At 48.6% G+C, this 23,181-nt stretch overlaps 1 protein-coding gene across 1 annotated transcript in view; it reads left to right on the top strand.

Annotated features, from left to right (window-relative positions):
* Nucleotides 1–22,684, top strand: part of LOC108177141 (urea transporter 2) — a 431,437-nt gene extending 408,753 nt beyond the window's left edge. The window contains exons 3-11 of the mRNA XM_017344140.3: nucleotides 1,276–1,449; nucleotides 3,991–4,171; nucleotides 5,327–5,516; nucleotides 7,645–7,773; nucleotides 13,014–13,206; nucleotides 18,505–18,652; nucleotides 19,840–19,974; nucleotides 21,711–21,760; nucleotides 22,275–22,684. Coding sequence (XP_017199629.2) covers nucleotides 1,276–1,449; nucleotides 3,991–4,171; nucleotides 5,327–5,516; nucleotides 7,645–7,773; nucleotides 13,014–13,206; nucleotides 18,505–18,652; nucleotides 19,840–19,974; nucleotides 21,711–21,760; nucleotides 22,275–22,457 — 1,383 coding nt within the window. The 3' untranslated portion in view covers nucleotides 22,458–22,684. The remainder of the gene's footprint in view (nucleotides 1–1,275; nucleotides 1,450–3,990; nucleotides 4,172–5,326; nucleotides 5,517–7,644; nucleotides 7,774–13,013; nucleotides 13,207–18,504; nucleotides 18,653–19,839; nucleotides 19,975–21,710; nucleotides 21,761–22,274) is intronic.
* Nucleotides 22,685–23,181: the final 497 nt, after the last annotated feature.

The following is a 23,181-nucleotide window of genomic DNA, read 5'->3' as shown; positions in this document are numbered from 1 at the left end:
CAGATTCTGTCCCAGTTGCTCCTCTTCCAGTCCAGCTCTTTGCTGTGGCCCGGGAGGGCAGTGGAGGATGGCCCAAGTCCTTGGGCCCTGCACCTGCATGGGAGACCAGGAGAAAGCACCTGGCTCCTGGCTTCGGATCAGCGCGGTGTGCCAGCCACAGCGTGCCGGCTGCAGCGGCTACTGGGGGGTGAACCAAGGGAAAAGGAAGACCTTTCTCTGTCTCTCTCACTGTCCATTCTGCCTGTCAAAAAAAAAAAAAAAACTGACAGAGTTTATGGACTCAAAAGGCTTCCGCCGCCTAGGCAGCTCATGTCAAGAACCTCAGGTGGTTACTAACATCATACATAAGAATGTTAATTGTTGAATTAGCAGCAGAAGTCACTGTGCACTAACTCCCCATGCAGTACCTCTGTCCTCGATGAGTTGTATTATGAGAGTTAACTGTAAAACTAGTTCTCAAACAGCTGTGTGTGTGTGCAAATTGTTGAACCCTTTACTTAGTATAGAGTTGGCCCTCAGTGTACAAAGTTAATTGAAAAAGAATCTTAATGGAGAATAGGACTGGCAAGGGGAGAGGGAAGAGGAGGAGGAGTGGGAGTGTGGGTGGAAGGGCAGCTATGGTGGAAAGAATAACTGTATTCCTAAAGTTGTAGTTATGAAATTTGTATGCCTTAAAAAATAAATTAAAGGAAAAAAATGAAAGAAACAAGAGCAGGTGACCAGGAACAGGATTCTGTGGGGGAACTTGTATGGGTGGGAGGCGGAGCCAGCCAAGGAGAGGGAGAGGAGGAAGCAGACAGAGGCGCAGGGGTCCAGGAGAGATGAGCGACTCTGAGCAGCCTAGCAAGATGAGAACAGACACCTGATGGATCTGCCCACATGGAGGTCTTGAGACCTCAGCAAAGCCCGTCAGAGCAGAAAGCAGACTGAGGTGGGCTAACAGCAAGAAAAGGAAGCTCCCAGAGCTCAAATGAACGCAGTCTACCTGGTTCCTGCGGTTGCTGTCTGGCCATGTTCATTACTTGATGGAGGTGTGGACGGGCTAGAGGGCTGGGTTCTTCCTGAGTGGGAAGAGCCAGGGAGAGCAAAGGAGGAAAATGATGGGCCATATGGTGGTCAATGAGAGAAGGGACGACAGGCAGCTGGGGGAGCGAATGGGTGAAGGGGCTCCTGGGGTCAAAGGCCATGTCAGAGGGGGCACCCAGCAGGTGGCATGGGGCGGGAGGTGGAGACCACACTCACGCACCTGTCCTTTCCCTCCCCACGGCCTGCCAGATGAGCGATCACTCCCTGAAGCAGATGCAGGACAGCCACAGCAGCCCTCTCCTGCCAGAGCCCTCGTCCAGCAGACGCAAAGCCTACGAATCAGACTTCGCCAGCGCCACCTGGCCCCCAAGCCCCCAGGACACGCACCCCGCACTGCCCCTCCTGGAAATGCCGGAAGAAAAGGTGAGGACAGGACGTTGGGGGGTGGGGGAGGGGAGGGTGGAAAGTGCTGTTCCCCAAGCTTCCCGATGCACTTGTTGTAGGAGGAAGTGCCCCAGCCCTGGGGACCAGGTCCACAGCCAGCACACATGGCTCATCCCCAGGGGTCCTAGCAGCCCTTGGGTAGAAAACGCTACCCTCTTGGAGGGGATGTGATGCTCTTGACGAGTTGAGAAGGCGCTCGTTTACACGCCACAGTCTTTCTCCTCTGGCTCACTCTCCCAGATGACTCTGTTATCTCCACAGGAAGGGCTATAGCGCTCTCTGAACATGGCAGTGCACAAGCAGCACAGGCAGAGGGGCCCCAGGCTGCACAGGTTCCCTTCCTGATATACGGGGAGACTGCAAACAGTTCACAGACATGCAATTAAAAGATACGCTTATTTGGGTGCAAACCAATGTTGACATCCATACATACAGGCATCTTCAAAAAGTTTATGTAAAATGCACATGATGAAAAAACTACACATGGATTTCCACTTTTTTTAAAAAGATTTATTTATTTAGTTGAAAGGCAGAGATACAGAGAAAGAAGAGAGAGAGAGAGATCTTCCACCCACTGGTTCACTCCCCAAATGGCCACAATGGCCAGAGCTGGGACAATGCAAAGCCAGGAGCCAGGAGCTTCTTCCGGGTCTCCCACATAGGTACAGGGGCCCAAGGACTTGGGCAATCTACCACTGCTTTCCCAGATGCATTAGCAGGGAGCTGGATCAGAAGTGGAGCAACTGGGACTCGAACCGGCGCCCACATGGGATGCTGGCACTACAAGTGGCAGCTTTACCTGCTACACCACAATATAAGCCCCGGATTTCTTTTTTTTTTTTTTTTTGAAAGTCAGAGTTACACAGAAAGAGGAGAGGGAGAGAGGGAGAGAGAGAGAGAGAGAGAGAGAGATTTTCACTGATGGTTCACTCCCCAATTGGCTGCAATTGGCTACAATGGCTGGAACTGCGCCAATCCGAAGCCAGGAGCCAGGAGCTTCTTCTGGGTCTCCCACAGTGCTGGCCCCATGGAATCACTTTTTTAAATGTACAAAAATAAACAGGGTTATAAGGAAATTCAGTGCTACTGAAGTGTAGTTATCATCACATTAAAAAGACTTGTGATACATGAGTATATTTAACATTTAAAGAAGTTCATGGACATGGAATTAACACACATGTTTATCTTAATGCAAAAAAATGTTGAAGTCTGGGGCTCAGGCTGGCACTGTGGCTCAGCAGGTTAACGCCCTGGCCTGAAGCGCCGGCAACCCATATGGGCGCAAGTTCTAGTCCCAGCTGCTCCTCTTCTGATCCAGCTCTCTTCTATGGCCTGGGAAAGCAGTAGAAGATGGCCCAAGTCCTTGGGCTCCTGCACCCACGTGGGAGACCTGGAGGAAGCTCCTGGCTCCTGGCTTTGGATTGGTGCAGCTCTGGCTGTTACAGCCATTTGAGGAGTGAACCAGAAGATGGAAGACCTCTCTCTCTCTCTCTCTCTCTCTCTCTCTCTTTCTACCTCTCTCTATAACTCTTTCAAATAAATAAAATAAATATTTTTTAAAAAATATGATTAGGAAGACCTTTCTCTCTGTCTCTCTCTCACTGTCCACTCTGCCTGTCAAAAAAAAAAAAAAAATATGATTCCATCAGCACTTAAGGCATTCGGATCTGGCTGAAGAGCCCATGAGAGTATTTTAGGCATGGAAAGCCAAGACACTCTGGAAAAAAAAAAAAAAAAACCTAAATGAAAGATCTCCTCGAGTGAGATCCCAGTGGAAAGAACAGGTCATCAAAGAAGGAGGTACCTTTCTCTGAAGGGAGGAGAGAACTTCCACTTCGACTATGGCCTTGTCGAAATAAGATCAAAGTCAGCAAGCTCAGGGGGCTTCCATGGCCTTGGCAACTCATGACTAGAGCCTGGGGAGATTGCTGATGCCTTAAACAAGAGTTTCAATTTGTTAAGTCAACAACAGGAGTCACTGTGCACTTACTCCCCATGTAGGATCTCTGTCCTTAATGTATAGTTCAATGTGAATTAATGATATGACTAGTGCTCAAACAGTATTTGGCACTTTGTGTTCTGTGTGGGGGCAAACTGATGAAATCTTTACTTAATATATACTAAATTGATCTTCTGTATATAAAGAGAATTGAAAATGAATCTTGATGTGAATGGAATGGGAGAGGGAGCAGGAGATGGGAGGGTTGTGGGTGAGAGGGAAGTTATGGGGTGGGGGAAGCCATTGTAATCCACAAACTGTACTTTGGAAATTTATATCTACTAAATAAAAGTTTAAAAAAATATATGATTCCAGAAAGAAGCCCTTAGAACTCACCACACTGCCAAACAGGATCCATGGCCCAAAAATGTTGAATAATGTCCCCTCAGAGGCAGGTGCTGAGGTCCTGGGAAGGAGATGGGGCTGGCTCAGGGCGCATGGGGCAGCATCAGACAGTGGACAGAGGGGTCACTGTTTATCTCACCATCTTTCTGACATCTTCTTATGGCTTCTCTGAAAAGGATCTTCGGTCGTCTGATGAAGGCAGCCACATTGTGAAAATCGAAAAACTCAATGAAAGGAGTAAAAAGACAGAGAGCGAGGTGCCCCCTCGCGGATCCTCTGGCCAACGTGGCTTCAGCCTCTTTCAAGCCATGGGCTACCTCACCGGTGAAATGAAGGAGTACAGGAACTGCCTGAAAGGTAGGCCAGAGTGGCCAGCCCAGGCCAGAAGCCACCTCCCTCCACCTGGGACCAAGGCAGCTTCTCCCTCGCTCCCCGCCCCCTGCCCATGGCAAGGGCTCCCACAGTTGGGAGCAAGGAGACACCAACTCAGAGCTGACTCTGCATGGGTGCAACATACCCAACCAAACTGGGAATCCCACAGTTTCCCAGTGAAATGCATTCCCCGACTTCTGTGCACCACATTAGCAACACACAAAGACACTTGAAAAGGCTCATGGAAAATGGAATTGACAAATTTTGAAATCTATGCCTACAAGGGTCCTTCAAAAAGTTTTTATGACAAAAACTATGCATGGGTTTTAAAAGTTTTTGCACCAAAATAAACTTATCTTTTAATTCCATTTTCCCATGAGCTTTTTGAAGTGCTCTCATATAAGCTGTTCCCCAAATAAGTCATTCTTTCACTGGTTCCACAGCACTTATTATGCATCTACTGTGTGCCAAGAAAACACTGACATCACCCTCCCCAAGGTCCCAGGGGTCTTTTCCTTTGGCTTTGCCCTGAACAAATGCAGCAAGCTCCTCATCCTTACCTGCCTCCCTCCCCACCCCACCCCACCTGCCTCCCTCCTGCACAGGTTGTCCTGGAAACCAAACCCAGGAACAAGCAGAACACTTGTCCCCTCTGCCACCCCTGGTTTTCTATGGGCCCTGACTCAATAACAGTTTTCACAGCTGGGCTACACTGATTTCTTTCCCTGCTTCCTTTCTTCAGGCAACTTGCTGCTCAGCTCACAGTCCTCAACTGAGCCATATCACAGTGCTCAAAGAGCATCCATTCCTCCCCACTCCTTCCCTCCACAGCCTCCCGGGGCTTCCTTGCCAGCCAAGCCAATGGCTGTAACTGCCTTCAATTGGACCACGCATGGTGTGTCAGCCTGCATGGCAGAAATGACCACCCACTGGAGACAGATCGCTGGGCCACTCGGAGACTGAGCTGGGCACCCACCTCTCTCCACTCCATCCATCCCCACTGCTCCCTTCCCAGACCAGGCTGAATAAGAGACATGCCCTGGCTTCTGCATCCCTGGTTGCCATGGTTGCCATGCCAACCATGGCCCAGCAGGACAGCACAGGCTGGACCCTGCTGATGGTTCTGTGTATCTCTTGCAGACAAGCCCCTGGTCCTCCAGTTCATAGACTGGGTCCTGCGGGGCACAGCCCAGGTGATGCTGGTCAACAACCCTCTCAGTGGACTCATCATCTTCGTGGGGCTTGTCATCCAGAATCCCTGGTGGGCCATTACTGGGATCCTGGGGACAGTGGTCTCCACCTTTACTGCCCTCATCTTGAGCCAAGACAGGTGAGTCCTTGTCTATGGTCATCTTGGCAGGATGTGTGGGGAAGACAGGTGAAGCTTTGCATCTGTGCAATCAGGCAACCTTCCCCTGCCAACCACCCAAAGTCCCCTGAGTGTCGGCTGTGAGCCAGTCACAGGAAATGCTGGCTCCTGCCCACAGCGAGTGACAGGGCCAGGCTCTGACTGACTGTGGAGCCTTCTGGATGCCGAGGAATGCCTAGGCTGCGCTTCCCTTGAGGAGCCCACAGTCCAGGCCCAGGGGCAGAGACTACCTGGTCACGAGTGTCTCGGAGTAATTTAAGACAGTACGTGAGAGGTGTTCAGAGAGTTCATGAAAATGTGCAGCGTGAAAAAACTATGCACGGATTTCAAATGTTTGCCCCCGGATAGACTTATCTTTCATCCCATTTTCCATGAGCTGGCTGAAGTGCCCTTGTATAACTGAATCCTCAGAGAAGTGAGACATATCTAAGTGTTGGGGAGATTAGGGAGGGCAGCCTTGAAGTAAGAACACTGGATACGGCAAGAAGAAGAGGGAGGGGAGGACAGTTGGGAGGGGCCTCAGCAGATGGGGCAGCTGGAGGCACAGAAGCAGGCAGGTGGGGAGGAGCCAGCTCTGCTGGGGCCCGGGCACTGTTCTCAAGTCGCAATACCAACTGGCATTTTGTAGAATTTGAGCATTTCTGCAGACTTTGCCTTCCCAATGGTTCCCAAGCTTTCCTGGTGTCCAGAATCAATGGGATGGTCATTGAGACGCACAGCCTCAGCCTGCCCCCTCCCATGTGCCAATTCCACACGTCCCAGAGGGGGCATTCTTACCAAGGGCCTCCCAGGTGCTTCCGATGGTCAGAGAGCCTAGAAAATACTGCATTAGTCCATATCTTAAGATTTTTCAATTTGGTGGTCACCAACCATTTGCAGATCATGGACTGATTGTCAATAGCACTTTAAAAATGAAACCAATAGAATACAATAAAGCTGGTGAGAATCATTCATGGATAATAAAAGTACAGATGATTTTGGAAAATGTTTCTTCCACTTAATGTGGGGATGTATGTGCTATGAAAGGTGTAGGGAGAGCCAGGTTGGAATAGAAAATTAATTCCTTATGGTGGGCTTCCCTGAAAGCAATTGAAAACACCACCATCCTTTGTTCCAAGGACCCAGTACCACTTCACAAGGCAGATGGTGAAGGCCATGGAACCCACAAGCCAGGGACGAGCCTGGGAGGCTCATCTCAGGTGCCACAGTCAGTGGTGGCAGGCCCCAGGCTCGGCGCAGGATCTGGGTCTTGCTGCCTCCACGGTGACACTTGCATGATCACTGTGGCCTGAAGTCCCTGGTGAGCCTAGAGCATCAGGATGTTCGAACCAACATCACACTCCCTCCAGGCCCACCTGCCGGTCCGTATCCCATCCAGGCTAATGCATGGGTTGGCTCATCTCAGAGAGAAGCTGCCCACATACTGCTAGTGCACCATTCTGGGGCACCAGTCTGCATCTGGCAAGCTGAGAGGCCTCTTAGGTCCATGGATGGGAGGCAGGTCTGGGGATAAGAAGCACCTGGACCCCAGCTGAGACCATGTCTGCTTCAACTGGAGGGTCCCTTGTTCTCATTTCCCACTTTCCCCTCCATCTCATCCAGCATCCACTCTGTGAAGGTGCAGAGAGGAGAAGCACTCGGACCTCAGTTACAGAGAACCCCACAGAATGCAGAGTCAAATCTTCCCCCCACCTCCCCTCACTCTACTGCCTGTTTCTCATGTACACAAACACCCTGAGTCAGATTTTGATTACTTAGATTCTTTCTATACCTAGAAGTCTGAGACTCCCTGAGAAACAAACAGAGGAAAGCTTAGCCACAGACAAGACAAAAGTGCCATCATTTTAGTTCTACAACAGCAATGGGAAGCAAAGGGCAGGATGTGTGTGTGTGTGTGTGTGTGTGTGTGTGTGTGTGTTGTCACTGAGAAAATGATGGCAGCTCTGTGACCACCCAGTTTTCACTAAGTGGGCTGACTCTTGGCTAAGCATTATTATTAAAGGAATCAGCTTAACTAAGCCTAACTTCAGACTCTCAGGAGGGAGGGCCCTACCCAGCAGCACTGATGTTAACCCTGCTCCACCCCCAGGTCGGCCATTGCCTCAGGACTCCACGGGTACAACGGGATGCTGGTGGGGATGCTGATACCTGTGTTCTCGGAGAAGAATGACTACTTCTGGTGGCTTCTGCTTCCTGTCGTCTTCGCAACCATGGCCTGGTGAGGCACCTCTCCCTCTCTCTGCTCATGAGTCCACAGGGTCCCAAGGCACTTGTGTCTTAGACTGGACAGGGGACAGCACATGTACCATTATGGGGCCCGGTGGCTTCCTAGCCAGGCTGCTTTGTCATGCAAGCTGCCAGGAAAACCTGTGAATTCAGTTGCAGCACAAAGGAAAATGGACTAACAGAGACCTTCTAAAGCAAAAAAAGGTCATCTACTTTCTACCATGCTGATCACCTTGAAGGATAGAGTTAATCATGAAGGCTAGCATTCACTGAGTCATTCCTGCACACCCGACACAGCGCTAGGCAGGGTAGGATCATGTTTATCCCCAGTTTGCAGAAGGGAAGGCCAAGGCAGGCAGAGGTTGAATAACATGCCCCGGTGCACACCCAGTAAAAGGCACTCCGAATCCACAGTATTCGCTACTAAACCAATGTAATCCAGGTCACATGGGAATCATCCATTGTGTGGCTTAACCAAGCTCTAAAAGCTGAAAGCTTGCCTGTGATGGAATCACTGGCCTGTATAAAGCATAGAGTCTCTTTTTTTAAAAAAAGATTTTATTTATTTGAGAGGTAAAGTTATAGACAGTGAGAGGGAGAGACAGAGAGAAAGGTCTTCCATCTGCTGGTTGATTCCCCAAGTGGCCACAATGGCTAGATCTGGGCTGATCCAAAACCAGGAGCCAGGAGCTTCTTCTGGGTCTCCCACATGGGTGCAGGGGCCAAAGTACTTGGGTCATCTTCTACTGCTATCCCAGCCCTTAAACAGGGAGCTGGATTAGAAGAGGAGCAGCCAGGACTAGAAACGGGTACCCATATGGGATGCTGGCTCCCCAAGTGGAGGATTAACCTACTGTGTCACAGCAACAGCCCCATGCATAGTCTTTGAACTGGAAGCATTGCTTGGAGTCCTACTGGACAATCACCTCCTCTTGCAGTTAGACTTAAAAGTCACTGCAGAGTGTCTGAGGGTCCCAGTAGTGTGCTATCACCATGCTTGCTGCTGTCACGGTGAACCCTGTCCCCAGCTCCTGACTTCACGTGTCTGCGCCTCCCTGTTCTCAGCTCCTCTCAGACATGCTGATTTATTCCTGTTCTCAGCAATAAATCAGACTCAGTGATTTATTTTTAACATTTCTAAGAAGGAAATATCTTTCTTTGGTTTCAAAGTCTGGAGTTATGAAAAACAGTTAGCTTAATTTAGCTTAAGGACTGTTTCATTACTTTTTAGTAGTGCTTGCAAATAAATTACTACATTAAGGATTCTGGGCAATTTATTTTTCTTCTGAGGGTTTCTTTATTTCTTAATCCATTGGGACAAAATGCCAAGGCAGCCATTTTCTGTGAAGGTTTCCTTAAAGCCCCCCACATGCCTTTGCCCTTGTGTGAGGAGAATTTGTCCTCATTGGCATACATTTGATTTATGAGTACATGGATTAAGCCCCTCTGGACAGCCCCTCGGCCACATTGCACCAGGTGGCTGTTAGACTTCACTGCCCCCACCTCCACGTCCCAGAGTAAAAGACAGAGTTGGGCATTTGGCCTAGTGGTTAAGACACTCACATCCCAATTCCTCAAATCAAAGTGCCTGGGCTCAACACCAGGCTGTGCTTCTGATTCCAGCTTCCTGCTCCTGTGGTCCCTGGGAAGCAGCAGTTGATGGCCCAAGTACTTGGGTATCTGCTACACATGTGGGAGACCCAAACTAGATTCCTAGCTCCTGGCTTCAGTCTAGCCTAGTCCTGGCTATTGCAAGCATTTGGGCACTGAAACAACAGAAAATCTCTCTCTGCCTCTCTCTCTCTTCCCTCTCTCTCTCTCTCAAATAAATAAATACACAAATAACTTTGTTTTAATTAAAAATACAAGCAAACATTGACACCCTACCCTGGGCTGAGCTCTGTGTTACTGCTCCAGTACATTCATTAGACCATTCGTGTAGTTCTCAAAATTCAAACAAAATGCAAGGTAGGTATTTATGGTGTTATTTTTCCAAATTTCTCCATGCAACAAACTTTTTGAGTGCCTGGGTTAAGTTGCTGAGTACAAGGACCATTCTACTGTCAACGATAGTTACAGATACAAACACGTAAAAGTCTCTCCTCTTGGAGTTTGCACTCTTCCTGGCAAAAGTAGAAATAAACTCATAAAGTAGTTAATTTAAAAAGGATCATTTTGAGGTGTGATAAGTGCCTTGAGGAAAGCAGAATGGGTAAATAGGACAAAGAGTGATTTCAGACTTGGTGATCAAGCAAGGCCCTTTTGCAAGGGAACTTCTGAGCTGTCTCCTACATGATAACAAGGCATCTTCCATCTGAAGATCTCAGTGGAGGATGGCACAGGCAGAAGACTCCAGTGAGAGAGGTATGGTCTGTTCAGAAAACAGAAGCTGCCGGCGCCATGGCTCACTAGGCTAATCCTCCACCTGCGGTGCCAGTACCCCAGGTTCTAGTACCACTTGGGGCACCAGTTCTGTCCCGGTTGCCCCTCTTCCAGTCCAGCTCTCTGCTGTGGCCCAGGAACGCAGTGGAGGGTGGCCCAAGTGCTTGGGCCCTGCACCCACATGGGAGACCAGGAAGAAGCACATGGCTCCTGGCTTCAGGTCGTTGCAGCACGCCAGCAGTAGCGGCCATTTGGTGGATGAACCAACGGAAGGAAGACCTTTCTCTCTGTCTCTCTCTTTCTCTCTCTCTCTCACTGTCTAACTCTGCCTGTCAAAAAAAAGAAAAAGAAAGAAAAAGAAAACATAAGCAAGACCAGTGAGACTGAGGCCAGTGAAGAGAGAAGCGGCAGGGACTGTGGGTGGAGAGTAAGGCAAAGGCTGGGCCCCATATGTGCTGTAGATTCAGTCAGTCTTCTGGTTTTTAAAACAACTGTGATAGGAAGCAGTTAAAGGGTTTGAAGCAGAGGAGGGAGATACAGCTTAAACTCCAACAAATAACTCTGCTTGCAGTGTGGAGAGCAGACTCCAGCTGGAGCAAGAGCAGATGCTGGAAGGCTGCCCAGGAGCCTGCCATAGAAACCCTCAGAGGGGCGAGAGCGGCTTGGACGTGGATGCTATCTGTGGTGTGGCCAGCGTGCTTGAGGGTGAGGGGTATTTTAAGGTGACAGAGACAACAGGACTTGCCTGGAGGCTGTGGAAGATGAGACAGAAAAAGGAAAGAAGATTTAATACAGTGTCATAATTTCCCCCAGCCCTTGGTTATGGACCAGACTAACAGAAAAACACACTTGTGGTGGGAGATGGGCGCCAAATAAGAGCTGTTTGGGCATTTTGTACTTCAGCTGTCCAGGCAGAGATTTTGAGAAGGTGATCAAATACACAGGTCTTGAACTGGGTGGTGTGAGGATGTGGAGCAGAAAGAAGGTATGTCATCCATGAGACTACACAAGCTCACCACCGGACAGAAGACTTTTAAAAAGAGAAAAGATCTAGGACAGAGCTGTAGGGTCTTCAGACATTTAGATGTCTGGCAGAAAAGAGGGAAAGCCATCGAAAGATCCTGAGAATGAGCTAACAAGATAAAGTCCACTGCGATGGTAGTCAGAGGAGAAAGTAATTCAGTACAGTGGGCGGGGCCCATTGAAATGGGACAGGGAATAGCTAAGATTTGGCAAGACAGGTGCCATCCACAAACTGGCCCGGAGCCATTTGTGTGATGTAATGAGAAAACATTATCTAATGAGATTGGTTTTGGGAATGTGTAGGAGCGGAAGGATTGAGGAGGCAAAAACAGATGAATTTTTGAGGAGTACAGCTGAGAAGAGGGGCAGAGGAGGAGGCAGTTACTGAAGTGGACCTCGAGTTAAATGAAGAAGATTTTTCAAGGTAGAAGATAATAAAGCATGTTATATAGTGATGAGAATAATCTGGAGAAAAGGAAGTGGTTGAAGCCACAGAAGGAAGAGGAAAATGTTACAGGAGTGAAGTCCGTGACATGATAGATTGGAGCCAAAACCCCTTCACCCTCCTGATGAAGCAGCAGAAAAACTTCCATCATATGAAAAAGGCAGAGGGTCCAGTACAGTGAGCTAAGCTGCTCCTTGCAGTGCCGGCATCTCATACTGAAGTGCTCGTTCAAGTCCAGGCCGCTCTGTTTCCAATCCAGGTTCCTGCTAATGTGCCTAGGAAGGCAGCAGAGGATGACCCAAGTATTTGGGCCCCTGCCACCCACAGGAGAGACCCATCTTTGGCCTGGCCCAGCCCTGGCTGTTGAGGCCCTTTTGGGGGTAAACCAATGGTTGGAAGTTTCTCTCTCTTTCTCTCTCTCTCTCTCTCCCCCCACCTTTCAAATAAGTAAATAAATCTTTTAAAAAAACAATCAAAAAAAAAAAAAAGGCAGAGAGGCAGGGGACGTGGGAACAAAACCAGCAGCAGATGTAGGAAAACAAAACATTTCTCATCTCACCACTTCCGCCTTCTTGATGAAATAAAGTCAAGTGGTTGGTTGAGAGTGAAGAGAAGCAGACAGCCAAGACTTGAAGGGAAAGGTGAAAATTTTTAAATAATTTTCCTAGGTAGTAGGGTTTGAGGCAGTCAGAAGTACCCATTTGAGATTCATACTCATTAATTAAAGGTAGACCATTCAACCAGATTGTGTGATGTCCTATTTTGTGCAGAAGTTCACAGAGTATGGGAGATGGGAGATGTTAAGAATAGGGTCCATTTCAAGGGAAACTTAAATTTAACAGAGATGAATTGTCTGGTGTTGCTCACTCAACCTTTAAATGTAGGAATTGGGATTTGCATCCTGTTCTGTCTCCAAAATCCATGCTCTTTCCAAGGAAGAGGCCAAAAAGACAGAAGGTACAAGCGACCAAAAGTTCCATTTGCATATTGATAGCTCCCAGTATTTTTACTGCATTACCTCCATGCTCTGGCAGCCCCCTCCTAGAAGGTCAGATTCCAGCCCAGGACAATAATCGTTGTACAACTTGATGATCCAAGAACAATCTTTACACTTTGTAAGGATCACATTCAGTTTAGTTTTCTTGGAAAATATTTAAATTATATATAAAGTAATCTACTTAAAATGAGTTATCTTTTTAAATATTTTTCTCACAAGGGCAAGCTTAAATTGAATATTTCATTTCCAACCACAAGTCAATGGATCACTAGAATTTCAAGGGAGCCAGAAATGGGTGTGTCAGAGAGAAGGGAGGAGAGCCCAGTGGCTGAACATATACGTAAGAATAGTCACAGACTTAACCCTGTTCCCCTTCCATCCTCAGCCCAGTTGTTTCGAGTGCCTTGAATTCAGTCTTCAGCAAGTGGGACCTCCCAGTCTTCACCCTGCCCTTCAACATCATATTGACCACATACCTGACAGCCACTGGCCACTACAACCTCTTCTTCCCCACAACACTGGTGGAGCCTGTGTCTTCAGTGCCCAATATCACCTGGACAGAGATCGAAATGCCCTTGGTAAGTTCCCCAGTGGTGATGAGTACAGACCTTCAAGTCCTACCAGGCCCTCTCTCTAACCAGTCTGTGGATTCCCAGGCTCTCAGCTTCTCTAGAAGCATCCCTTAAAGATGGTGGACCTCAGAAATTTGACCATATCCATACATCCCTTCCACAGATCTTTACTGAATATCTAGTATGTGCTGGGCATTTGTTCAGATACTGGGAATACATGAGGAGTAAAGCACTCTAGCCCTTATGAAACCAATGTTCTACACAGGGAAATAGATAACAAACAAGTGAATAGATAAGCATTAAGTTGACAATATAGACTGGTGGTAGTTGAAGGGAAAATGTTAGATAGGATGGTTTGGTGAAGGGACAAGAGAGCAAATTAAATTTTAAAATTAGGGTTTTAAAGGTATTATCAGTAGAAGATGGGGTGAATTTTCATATGTTTTCTGTATCGGTGGTGCTCAAGCTAGGACCATGTTGTCCCTTGGGGACATTAGGCAATGTCTGGAGACATTTTTTATTGTCAAGTCTGGAGAGGTGTTACTAGCACCTAGGAAGTAAGTAGAGACCAGAGATAATTCTAAACATTCAACTTGCACAGGTAAGCTACTCCTCACCTCCAACAAAGAATTATAAAATCCAACAAGTCAATGGGGCCAAAGTTGAGAAACTCTGTCTCCTACCCCACTGTCACAAACACACATATTCATTTAGTCTACTGATCTCTGGACCTTGAGGATAAAGGACTGTAATCAAAATCTAACTTAAGATTAAATTTAGAGCCGGCGCCGCGGCTCACTAGGCTAATCCTCCGCCTTGCGGCGCCAGCACACCGGGTTCTAGTCCCGGTCGGGGCGCCGGATTCTGTCCCGGTTGCCCCTCTTCCAGGCCAGCTCTCTGCTGTGGCCAGGGAGTGCAGTGGAGGATGGCCCAAGTCCTTGGGCCCTGTACCCGCATGGGAGACCAGGAGAAGTACCTGGCTCCTGCCATCGGATCAGCGCGGTGCGCCGGCCTCAGTGCACCAGCCACGGCAGCCATTGGAGGGTGAAACAACGGCAAAGGAAGACCTTTATCTCTGTCTCTTTCTCTCGCTGTCCACTCTGCCTGTCAAAAAAAAAAAAAAAAGATTAAATTTATTGAATTGTAAATTTTGGCCTTGTTCATGAATGTAGAGATAGCCAAGAGCTAATATCAAAGCAAGTTTATTGTGTTCCAAGACCTTAACATATTAACTCATTTAACTTTCATAATAACCTAATACTGCTGGCATTATCCCCATTTTACAAATGAGAAAACAACAGCACAAGACAGTTAGTAGCCCAAGGTCGAACTATATGAGTGCCTGTGCTTAAAACTCAAGACAGCCTGACGCAGGTGGTTCAAAGCATGGGAAGTCCTCCTAACCCAAGGCAGGACACACACCGTGAGACAAAACTCCCTGCTTCTCAATGCAGACCACCCCATCTTAGGGTATTTTAGGTGTCTGCAAGTTCCCTGCATTCCTTGGAAATCCAGCTCCCTTTTTCTTTCACCCCCACTAGTCTAGCACTACTTTCTATAGTAGTCCAGAATGTTGCTTCTGTCGTAGTAATGTTAGTATTTGAAAACAAACTGTACCCTCAGATACCATTTGTGTGATGAAATTTCAGAGCCCTTACTACCCAGCCATGCACCGAAACCTCACACGGCTCTGCTGCTGGCACAGCACCCCAGGTCTACCATTCAGGGTGCTGCAGGGACAACCACACTCTGAACCTAAACCCAGGTCGGCATTTGGATCAGCAGTTAGGTTGCCCACTAGGATGTCTGCATCCACATCAGATTTGACACCTGCCTCCAGCTCCTGAGTCCAGCTTCCTGCTACTGTGCACCTTGGGGGCTGCTGATGATGGCTCAAGTATTTGGGTCCTTGCCACCCACAGAGGAGACCCAGATGGAGTTCCAGGTTCCTGGCTCCAGTCTAGTCCGTAACTGGCCATTGCAAGCATTTGAGGAGTAAACCAACAGATGGTAGTTTATTCTCTCTCTCCCCCCACCCTTAAATAGTGTTTTTTTTTTATTTAAACTTAAGCCATCAGAGGAGGAACCACTCCAAAACACTGCTACAAACAGCACAAAAATCTACTGCTTTCATCTTAAGTTTTGTTCAGGACTGAGGCTTTAGCCACAGTTGGGTCTCAACCCAAAAAAACAGAAAAGAAAGAACTCTTGCCTTTAGGGAAAAGCCCACCTCAGGATATGGAAAATGGCCAGAGCAGATAGAACTGGGACAAAACTCTCAGCTGACGAAGGCCAACTGCCTTCGGGTGTATGGACCCACAATCCCTGAACTACCTAGAGGTATTGTCCAACTGACAGCTACAGGCCTCCTAGCAGAGGGGTCTTGTGTGCTGTAGGTCAGAGAGAAGTCTCTTGTTCATGTTCAAGATGGCCACTTGTAACATGGTTGGACCTAACCCTGGGTCCCCTGAGGCCCCAGTTCACCCTCTCCTCACCCCACCAGCCCATCTTTCCAACAGTCAGCTTCCTTCTCTTGCACTCCTCCCCAGCCTGAGCTTTGAAGAGTAGTTGCCATGTCCTTCCTGCTCTGTCAAACGACAGGGTGCAGTGGCTTCCTTTTTGTTTACCCAGCTTGCTGTTGTTACATGAGAGTATCAGGAGGACAGAAGAGGCTGGGTTCTTGGTAAATTTCCACCGCACACCCGACTGCCCTTCAGCACAGGGAGTCTGCTGCGGCCAGGAGTGCAGCGTGGAGGAGGGCAGGCTGCCCGGTGCACAGGTCACCAGGCTGAAATATGGGTCCCAGCAGACGGAGCTTCATTCTAAACCCAGGCTCCATTCCAAGGCCTCTTGTTCCCTCATTCTTCTCATTCTTGACTGCTTGGGCTGAAAACCCATGTTCCTGGATGGAAAGGTGGAAGCTGGACTGCCCTCAGCACCCCACATTCCTCAGAGGTTGACAACCCATGGAGATATTTTGAGTAGACTTCCAGCCTGTTCCCCATAGGTAAGCTGAGTTCCCAAGTACCACAAATAAGACTGGATTCCACCATTCCATTCCTTTCACAAGTTTATGGGTTCTGGTCCAGTGTTTGGCTATTAAAAGGCTGCCCAATTGCAGACAAGGGCAGCAAAGCAGCGTGCCAGCTCTCTGGGACCCCCATAACACTGTTCCCTAAAGGAATCAGATTGGTTACAGAATTAACTTGTTTAAAAGTCTAGAATTTTGGAGCAGGTGTTTGGCACAGAGATTAGGACACTTACATCCCATATCCATCCCATATCAGAGTGTCTAGGTTCTGGTTATGGCTCTGCTTCTGATTCCAGCTTCCTGCTAATGCACACCCTAAGAGGCAACAGACAACAGCTTGTCTGTTTAAATCCCTGCCACCCACTTGGAAGATCCAGACTGTTCTGGGCTCCTAGCTTCGTCCTGGCCCAGTCATGGCTGTTACAAGGATTTAAGGAGTGAGCTTACAGGTGGCAGATTCTCTCTCTCCCTCCCCACCGCCTTCTCACCCTCTTTCTCCCTCTCTCCCCCTTTCTCTGTATATCCCTCTCCCTCTCTCTTGCTCTCTCTCTCTTTCACATAAATGAATCCACAGTTCAATATTAAAAGAATATTTTAAGGGGCCAGTACTATGGTACAGCAGATTGAAGTCCCAGACTGCAGTACCAGCATCTTATGTGGGTGATGGTTTGAGTTCTGGCTGCTCCACTTCCAATCCAGCTCCCTGCTAATGCGCCTGAGAAAGCAGCAGAGGATGGACCAGGTCCTTGAAACCCTGCGTGCACACATGGGAGACCTGGAAGAAGCACCTGGCTCCTGGCTTCAAATGGGCGCAGCTCTGACCATTGCAGCCATTTGGGGAATGAACCAGCAGATGGAAGACCTCTCTCTCTCTCTCTCTCTCTCTCTCTCTGTACCTCTCTCTGTAACTCTGTCTTTCAAATAAATAAAATAAATCTTTAAAAAAAAGAATATTTTAAGTAAAAATTTTAATCTAGAGAGGTAATTCCAGTTAGCTTCCCATATCTACCATAGATTATCTATAACTAATCCCCAAACTGCATGTGGGACTCACCTGAGGCCTGGGTCATGCCCCACACCTATCAAATCAGAATGCTCAGGGAGGGATCAGGCAGCACTATTTTAAAAAAGATCCCAATCTGACTCTAGTGTACAGCAATTTTGGAAGCCACTAAGTTACTCAGTACATATTTAGTAAGCACCCTTCACGTGCCCAGCCATCAAGAGCCCTGCCCTCAAAGAGGTCCTATGACCCAGTAATGGAGAACAGAATGAGAGAATTATTGAGCTGGAAGATCACCTGCCAGGCCAGTACACAAGCAGGACACCATCACCCAGAGTGAGCAAGTGACATGCCCCTGCTTACACAATGCACGCATACAAAGCACCCTGGAAGCTGGAGCTCTCGACTCCCAGGCCTGCGCTCTCCCTGTCCTGCCATTCTCCCCACTCCTTTGTGCTCATAAGGGACTGCAAAAATATGGATGGGTCAGCTGAGCCAGAGAAACACCATCTGACATCATTGCCGACTTAACTGACAGTCCCAACTGATAGTTACCACTGATAGCCACCGCGCCACCAGTCACTCTCAGGCTCAGGGATGTGTGGGCCTCATGAGTTCTCTCCATGATCCACACAGTACTTTTCTGCCATGCTAAGCACTCCTTGAGAACAAAGAAAATGACTTCTCCTCCTTCCAAGTTGGCTCTGAATGGGCAGCAGCCACCACAGAGGACGTGTCAACAGAGGCTTGCCAGAGACCTTAGACTAGGGGTCAAGTTCAGAGGCTCTAGCTTGTACCTGACTGCCAGGAAGCTGAGTGACCTTTGGTTGAATCATCCATCACAATGGCCTAGAATATTTCCAATATTTCTGGAATATTTCCAGGATTCCAGAAGCTCTGGAGGGAATCTGCTAGTGCTCTGAAACCCACAATGGCAGAATAGTGATGAGGGATATTCTGGTCCACTCCAAGCTTCTCTTCTTAAAGCAGAAGCCATGTGTTCCTCAGAAGCACCCAGGCCCAGCCCATGTGCTGAGGGCCCCCCTTGGCTTTGCAGGAGGGATGCTCAGATGCCTGGCTGGTGCTGGAGTGCGGAGTCATTTGTTCCAGCCTGTGCCTTCCCCTCCTGTTCTCTCACCTTGGCCAGCACCAGCAATTTCTTGTTCCACCCTGTTACCCAACCCCAGCAGTGGCTCAGCCCTGGCCTGGGGGCCTGCTCTTTGCATATTGGGTTCACGCTCCAGTAACCCGGATTCTGTTGACTTTGCAGCTGTTACAGGCCATCCCTGTCGGTATCGCCCAGGTGTACGGCTGCGACAATCCCTGGACAGGTGGCTTGATCCTGGTGGCTCTGTTCATCTCCTCGCCACTCATCTGCTTGCATGCAGCCATTGGGTCCATCGTGGGGATGCTGGCAGGTAGGACAGCACCCCATCACTCCAGCAAGGCCCTCTGGCCAATTTCCCAGACGTCATTTCTCCCTGGCACACAGTAAATCTTCTAGACGTACGCTCTTCCCCCAGAGTTTTAAAACACTGTCAGGGGTAAGGATTTATCGTTCTCTCTCTGAAGCTCCAAAGGTTGCAGATTGCAGCCAGAGGACACGTGGAGAGGAAACCCACGGAGTCTGCAAACTGAACCCCTGCCCCTGAGGGCAGAGGAGTGGAACGGGGAGGGGGCAGGGAACAGTAACAGACCAAGCTGGGCAAAAGTGGCCTGGCACCTGGAAATTTTGAGTAACCTGGAAAAGGCTTTCCCAAAGTTAGATTGCTGTTTCTCAAATGGGATTTCCTTTTCCTGCATCTTTGTATATATAAGCCACTACACACCCATCTATATCACGATGCTCTTTCTGACAGCAGGGTCAGATGATGGAGCAGGGGGCACTGGGAGGAGAAGCCTGATTTTTATTTCATCCATTGTTTTCCAAAAACTTTGGGAAGTAAACCTTTGCTTTCTCTTTGCATTGGCATTCATTTCAAGTCTTCCAAAAATTTCAAAAACAAAAAGAATGCAAGAGGCACCCATAAGTTCTAAATCCAGATGCATAGCCTATTTCTTTGGCTGTAACTTTCTTCCACGTTTGAGGGGGTCTTCAAAAAACTCATGGACATGAGATAACTATACATGGATTTCAAAAAATTTTTTGCACCGAAATAAATTTAACATTTAATTCCATTTTCCATGAGCTTTTTGTAATACCCCCATATACATATATGTGAATATACATAACTTTCCTGAACCATTTGAAACAGAACTTTTTTCAAATTAAAATATTTCTTTCTAAAAAAAAAAAAAAAAATGCAGTTGCTCTGGCCAAAGGAGCAAGAAGGGACTAGAGTACCACCTCCTTGTCTTCCCCTCACCCAGAAAGCTGTCTGACCTCAGAGTGAAACCTCCAGCTTTGAAAAAGAACTTGAAAACCACTGTTCTCTTCCTATCCTTGGTTTCCTTAGACTCTTGGCAGAGTCCCCTTTGATAAGCAGAGTTGGAGGTGTGGGGTGAACAGCAGAACAGAGGCCACCCTGAGACCTGGTGCCAACCACAGGGTGGCTCTCATTCTGTGGCCCAGACCCAACCAGACACACCACACCTTGTCCCACAGCTCTCTCCGTGGCCACGCCATTCCCATCCATCTACATGGGTCTCTGGAGCTACAACTGTGTCCTCTCCTGCATCGCCATTGGGGGCATGTTCTACGCGCTCACCTGGCAGACCCACCTGCTGGCCCTCTTCTGCGGTAAGTATTCAGAAAAGCTGACAACTAACTCACTCTAATTAAGCCTTCCCTCAGGTTATGTGAAATCCATGGTGACCACTGAAGTACTGAGCAACAGTGACAGAAGGACCACTTGCTTGGGGCCTAACGCCAATGCTGCCTTTAATAGCTGGGGCACTTGTGGTTCCTCCTGTCCAGTGGGGTCACCACCACCTCATAGTCTTGCACAGACACACTGTTGTGAAATATACAAGGACATCGCATATGCATTTCCTGTGTGCTACAACTCTTTGTTCAACAGTTGTTTCTAGATGGCCACACCAGGCCTTAGGCTAGACAAGGAAGATACGCTGGTGACCACATCTTTATGATGCCACAGGCTAGTAGAAGAAAAGTAATTGTACAAATTATTATTAAGGCTGTGGTATCTGCAAGGATTGTTGGAAAGACCCAATGAGCTGATGTCCCTGGGAGAACTGAGACCTCAGATAATCACAGGACGATGTTATGGAAGCTTGATTTCCATCCAGGAACTAGAGAATGTGCCATCTGACAAGAAATCAGCCAGTCCTTAGTGTACCCCAGCACCAAGCTCTGTCTTATGAAAGTATCTGAACTCACTTAGTCCTCCCAAGAATACCACCAGGCATAGACAGTCAGCCCCCTTTAACAGGAGAGGAAATGAGACTCAGAACAGTTAACGAATTTGCCCCAGAGCACAGCTATCCGTGGTAGAAGGAATGGGCCAACAACCAGTCCCGTCTTTCCATCAGCTTTCCTCTCCTGGAGTTCTTACATTCCCTGGAAACAGCAGGAAAGGACTTGAATAAGTAAAACTAAAGACAAGTAGAGGGCAGAATAGCATCTGGAACAGCTGCACTTTTGCTTTTCCCCACTTAGTGTAGAAGCTGTAAATGACTTCCATGTCCCATGTAGCCCCCTCAACAGCCAGCATGAGGCCAGGCACGGAGACAGGGGGCTTGGTAAATATTTGTAGAAAAGTGCCACATGTTGGGGGGCTCAGACTGTAGGCACCATTGACCTTCCAAGAAGAGCAGGGTAAAGTGGCTGGAACCGCCTGGGAAGGCCTCGGGAGAAGCCGGGGTTTATCTCAGCACTTCTGGGTAGTGATAGACACAGAGAGAAGGGTAAAGTGTTCTGAAGAGAGGAGAAGGAAAAGGTGCTTGTCCAGAGGTGCCAGCAGGGTAGACAAATCCCTCAATATGCTTGGGGCCCAGCTTCTGCAGGTGAACCCCACTGCTTGGCTCCTGGGGACTGGCTCAGGTGCCCACCAAAGTCCAGTCCTGATGAGACTTGGAGAAGGTCGAACAGCACAATAGCAGCTCAACCTCTGAGAGAGAAGGGTCCTCTGCTCACATAACGTGTAACCATTCTCTTCCCTGGCATAAATCACCCAGCTTGGCCTAACCCATCCTCAAAGTCAGTGGGAACAAGCAAGAGATGGTTCTCCCCAGACTCTATGCAGGGTCACCATGAAAGCAGAGAGAGAATTAAGGATATATGACTTCTCTCTACATCCAGGGAATGCAAAGTCTGGTGGGAGATGGGCCACACCTGCCTGCAAAGGTAACTAATAGTATAGTGTCAGGCAAGCATTCCCAACGAAGGGTATGGAGCAGACACTGGGGCTACAGGAAGGAGAGGGGACCCCTGCTCTTGGTCGGAGCTCCCTGTCCTGCCATGGGAGAACATGGGAAGCTGGGAAGCTGCCTCTAATAGTCCTTATTCCCCCACAGCCCTGTTCTGTGCATACATGGGAACAGCCTTCTCCAACATCTTGGCAGTGGTAAGTTTGGATCCCCCTGAACACCACCCTAAAAGGCCCTTCCCCTGCCAGACTTCTGGACATTGAAGAACTCACGGAAGTCTCCTGAATGTGTTATGGTTCCTGGTATTCTGCTCAATGCCTCTGTCAGGGTTCATCCAAGGTTTGTCCAGAGAAGGACTGGCCATCTGGTACATGTGCCTCTAGGTTGTGTGTGTGTGGTGGGCAGATGGGTTGAAAGAAAGAGAGCACAATATAACTAAGAGTAGGGAACAGGAGCAGGCAGATGGGACTGGAAGTGGGAAACTGTCCCTGGGTCCATCTTTCAGCTCCATCCTTAAAGGAGTCTGTGCCCAAAGATACCAACATCTGAGATTGCTTGACCAGCTACTCTGACATTCTGAATCCAGAAACACCAGTGCCTCGCTGGAGAAGCTCTCCATCATCAGCACCCACCACATCCTTCTCCCCCAGAGTTCCCGGCCCCACACAGGAGTTTGGGAACACTCTTCAGACCCCACACTTTTATTTCCAGATTGGTGTGCCATCAGGCACCTGGCCATTCTGCGTGTCCTCCCTCATCTTCCTCCTGATGACGACCAACAACCCTGCCATCTACAAACTCCCACTCAGCAAAGTCACCTACCCAGAGGCCAACCGCATCTACTACCTGACAATGAAGAGCAGTGAAGAAGAGAAGTCCCCAAGCGGTGACTAGCCAAGCCCCAGGCAGACCTGCCCTTTGCCTGCAGCTAGGGTCTGCCCCTGGGATCTCAGCTCTGGGCCAATCAGCTGCCGCACTCCGCTTCTTTGCCTGCCCTTGCCTCTGTATCGAATCAAACACAAGTGTAACTCCCTTGCCCTGAAAGCTGATTGTCTCTCTCTGCCCAAGTATCTATTGTGTGACATTAAAGGAAGTTGGTTATGAGCTTGCCAGAGGTAGAAGCCAGCAGTGTCTTTTACCTATTGTTGGTTTAGAACAAAAACATCCGTTAATCTTTTGGGAAGGTGAAGAACAGATGCTGTGAAATTGAGCTTGCTGAGTGGTTCTCAGGCAGACACACGGTGGGCATGTCAGGGAGACCTGGTAGAGAGGGAGCACCCTAGAACACAGAGAGATGGCTGGTGGGCACGTGCAGCTTTACACGGAAAGGAAAGGTCACACTGTTGGGGTTGTCAAGTCAAACCAGGCACAACTGGGACACTAAAAGTGCTGAGTAAGGGGTCTGGGGCAATCGTGTTTTCCATTCCTCTACAGCTTACTGCCCTTTTCCAAGCGCCCACGATCAACAGGGTATTTCTCTATTGTTATATGAAACCAGAGGCCAAACAGCTTACCCTGGCCAGAGACCCCATTTCTCCAATGCTCCTTCCCCACCCATAGGAACTGAAGCTTCAATACTTTCCCTCTTCCCCTTCCCACTGCCCCAGTGCTTACAATA

The sequence above is a fragment of the Oryctolagus cuniculus genome, chromosome 10, assembly GCF_964237555.1.
Source record: "Oryctolagus cuniculus chromosome 10, mOryCun1.1, whole genome shotgun sequence".
NCBI lineage: Eukaryota > Metazoa > Chordata > Mammalia > Lagomorpha > Leporidae > Oryctolagus > Oryctolagus cuniculus.
This window is presented reverse-complemented; position numbering and strand designations above follow the sequence as displayed.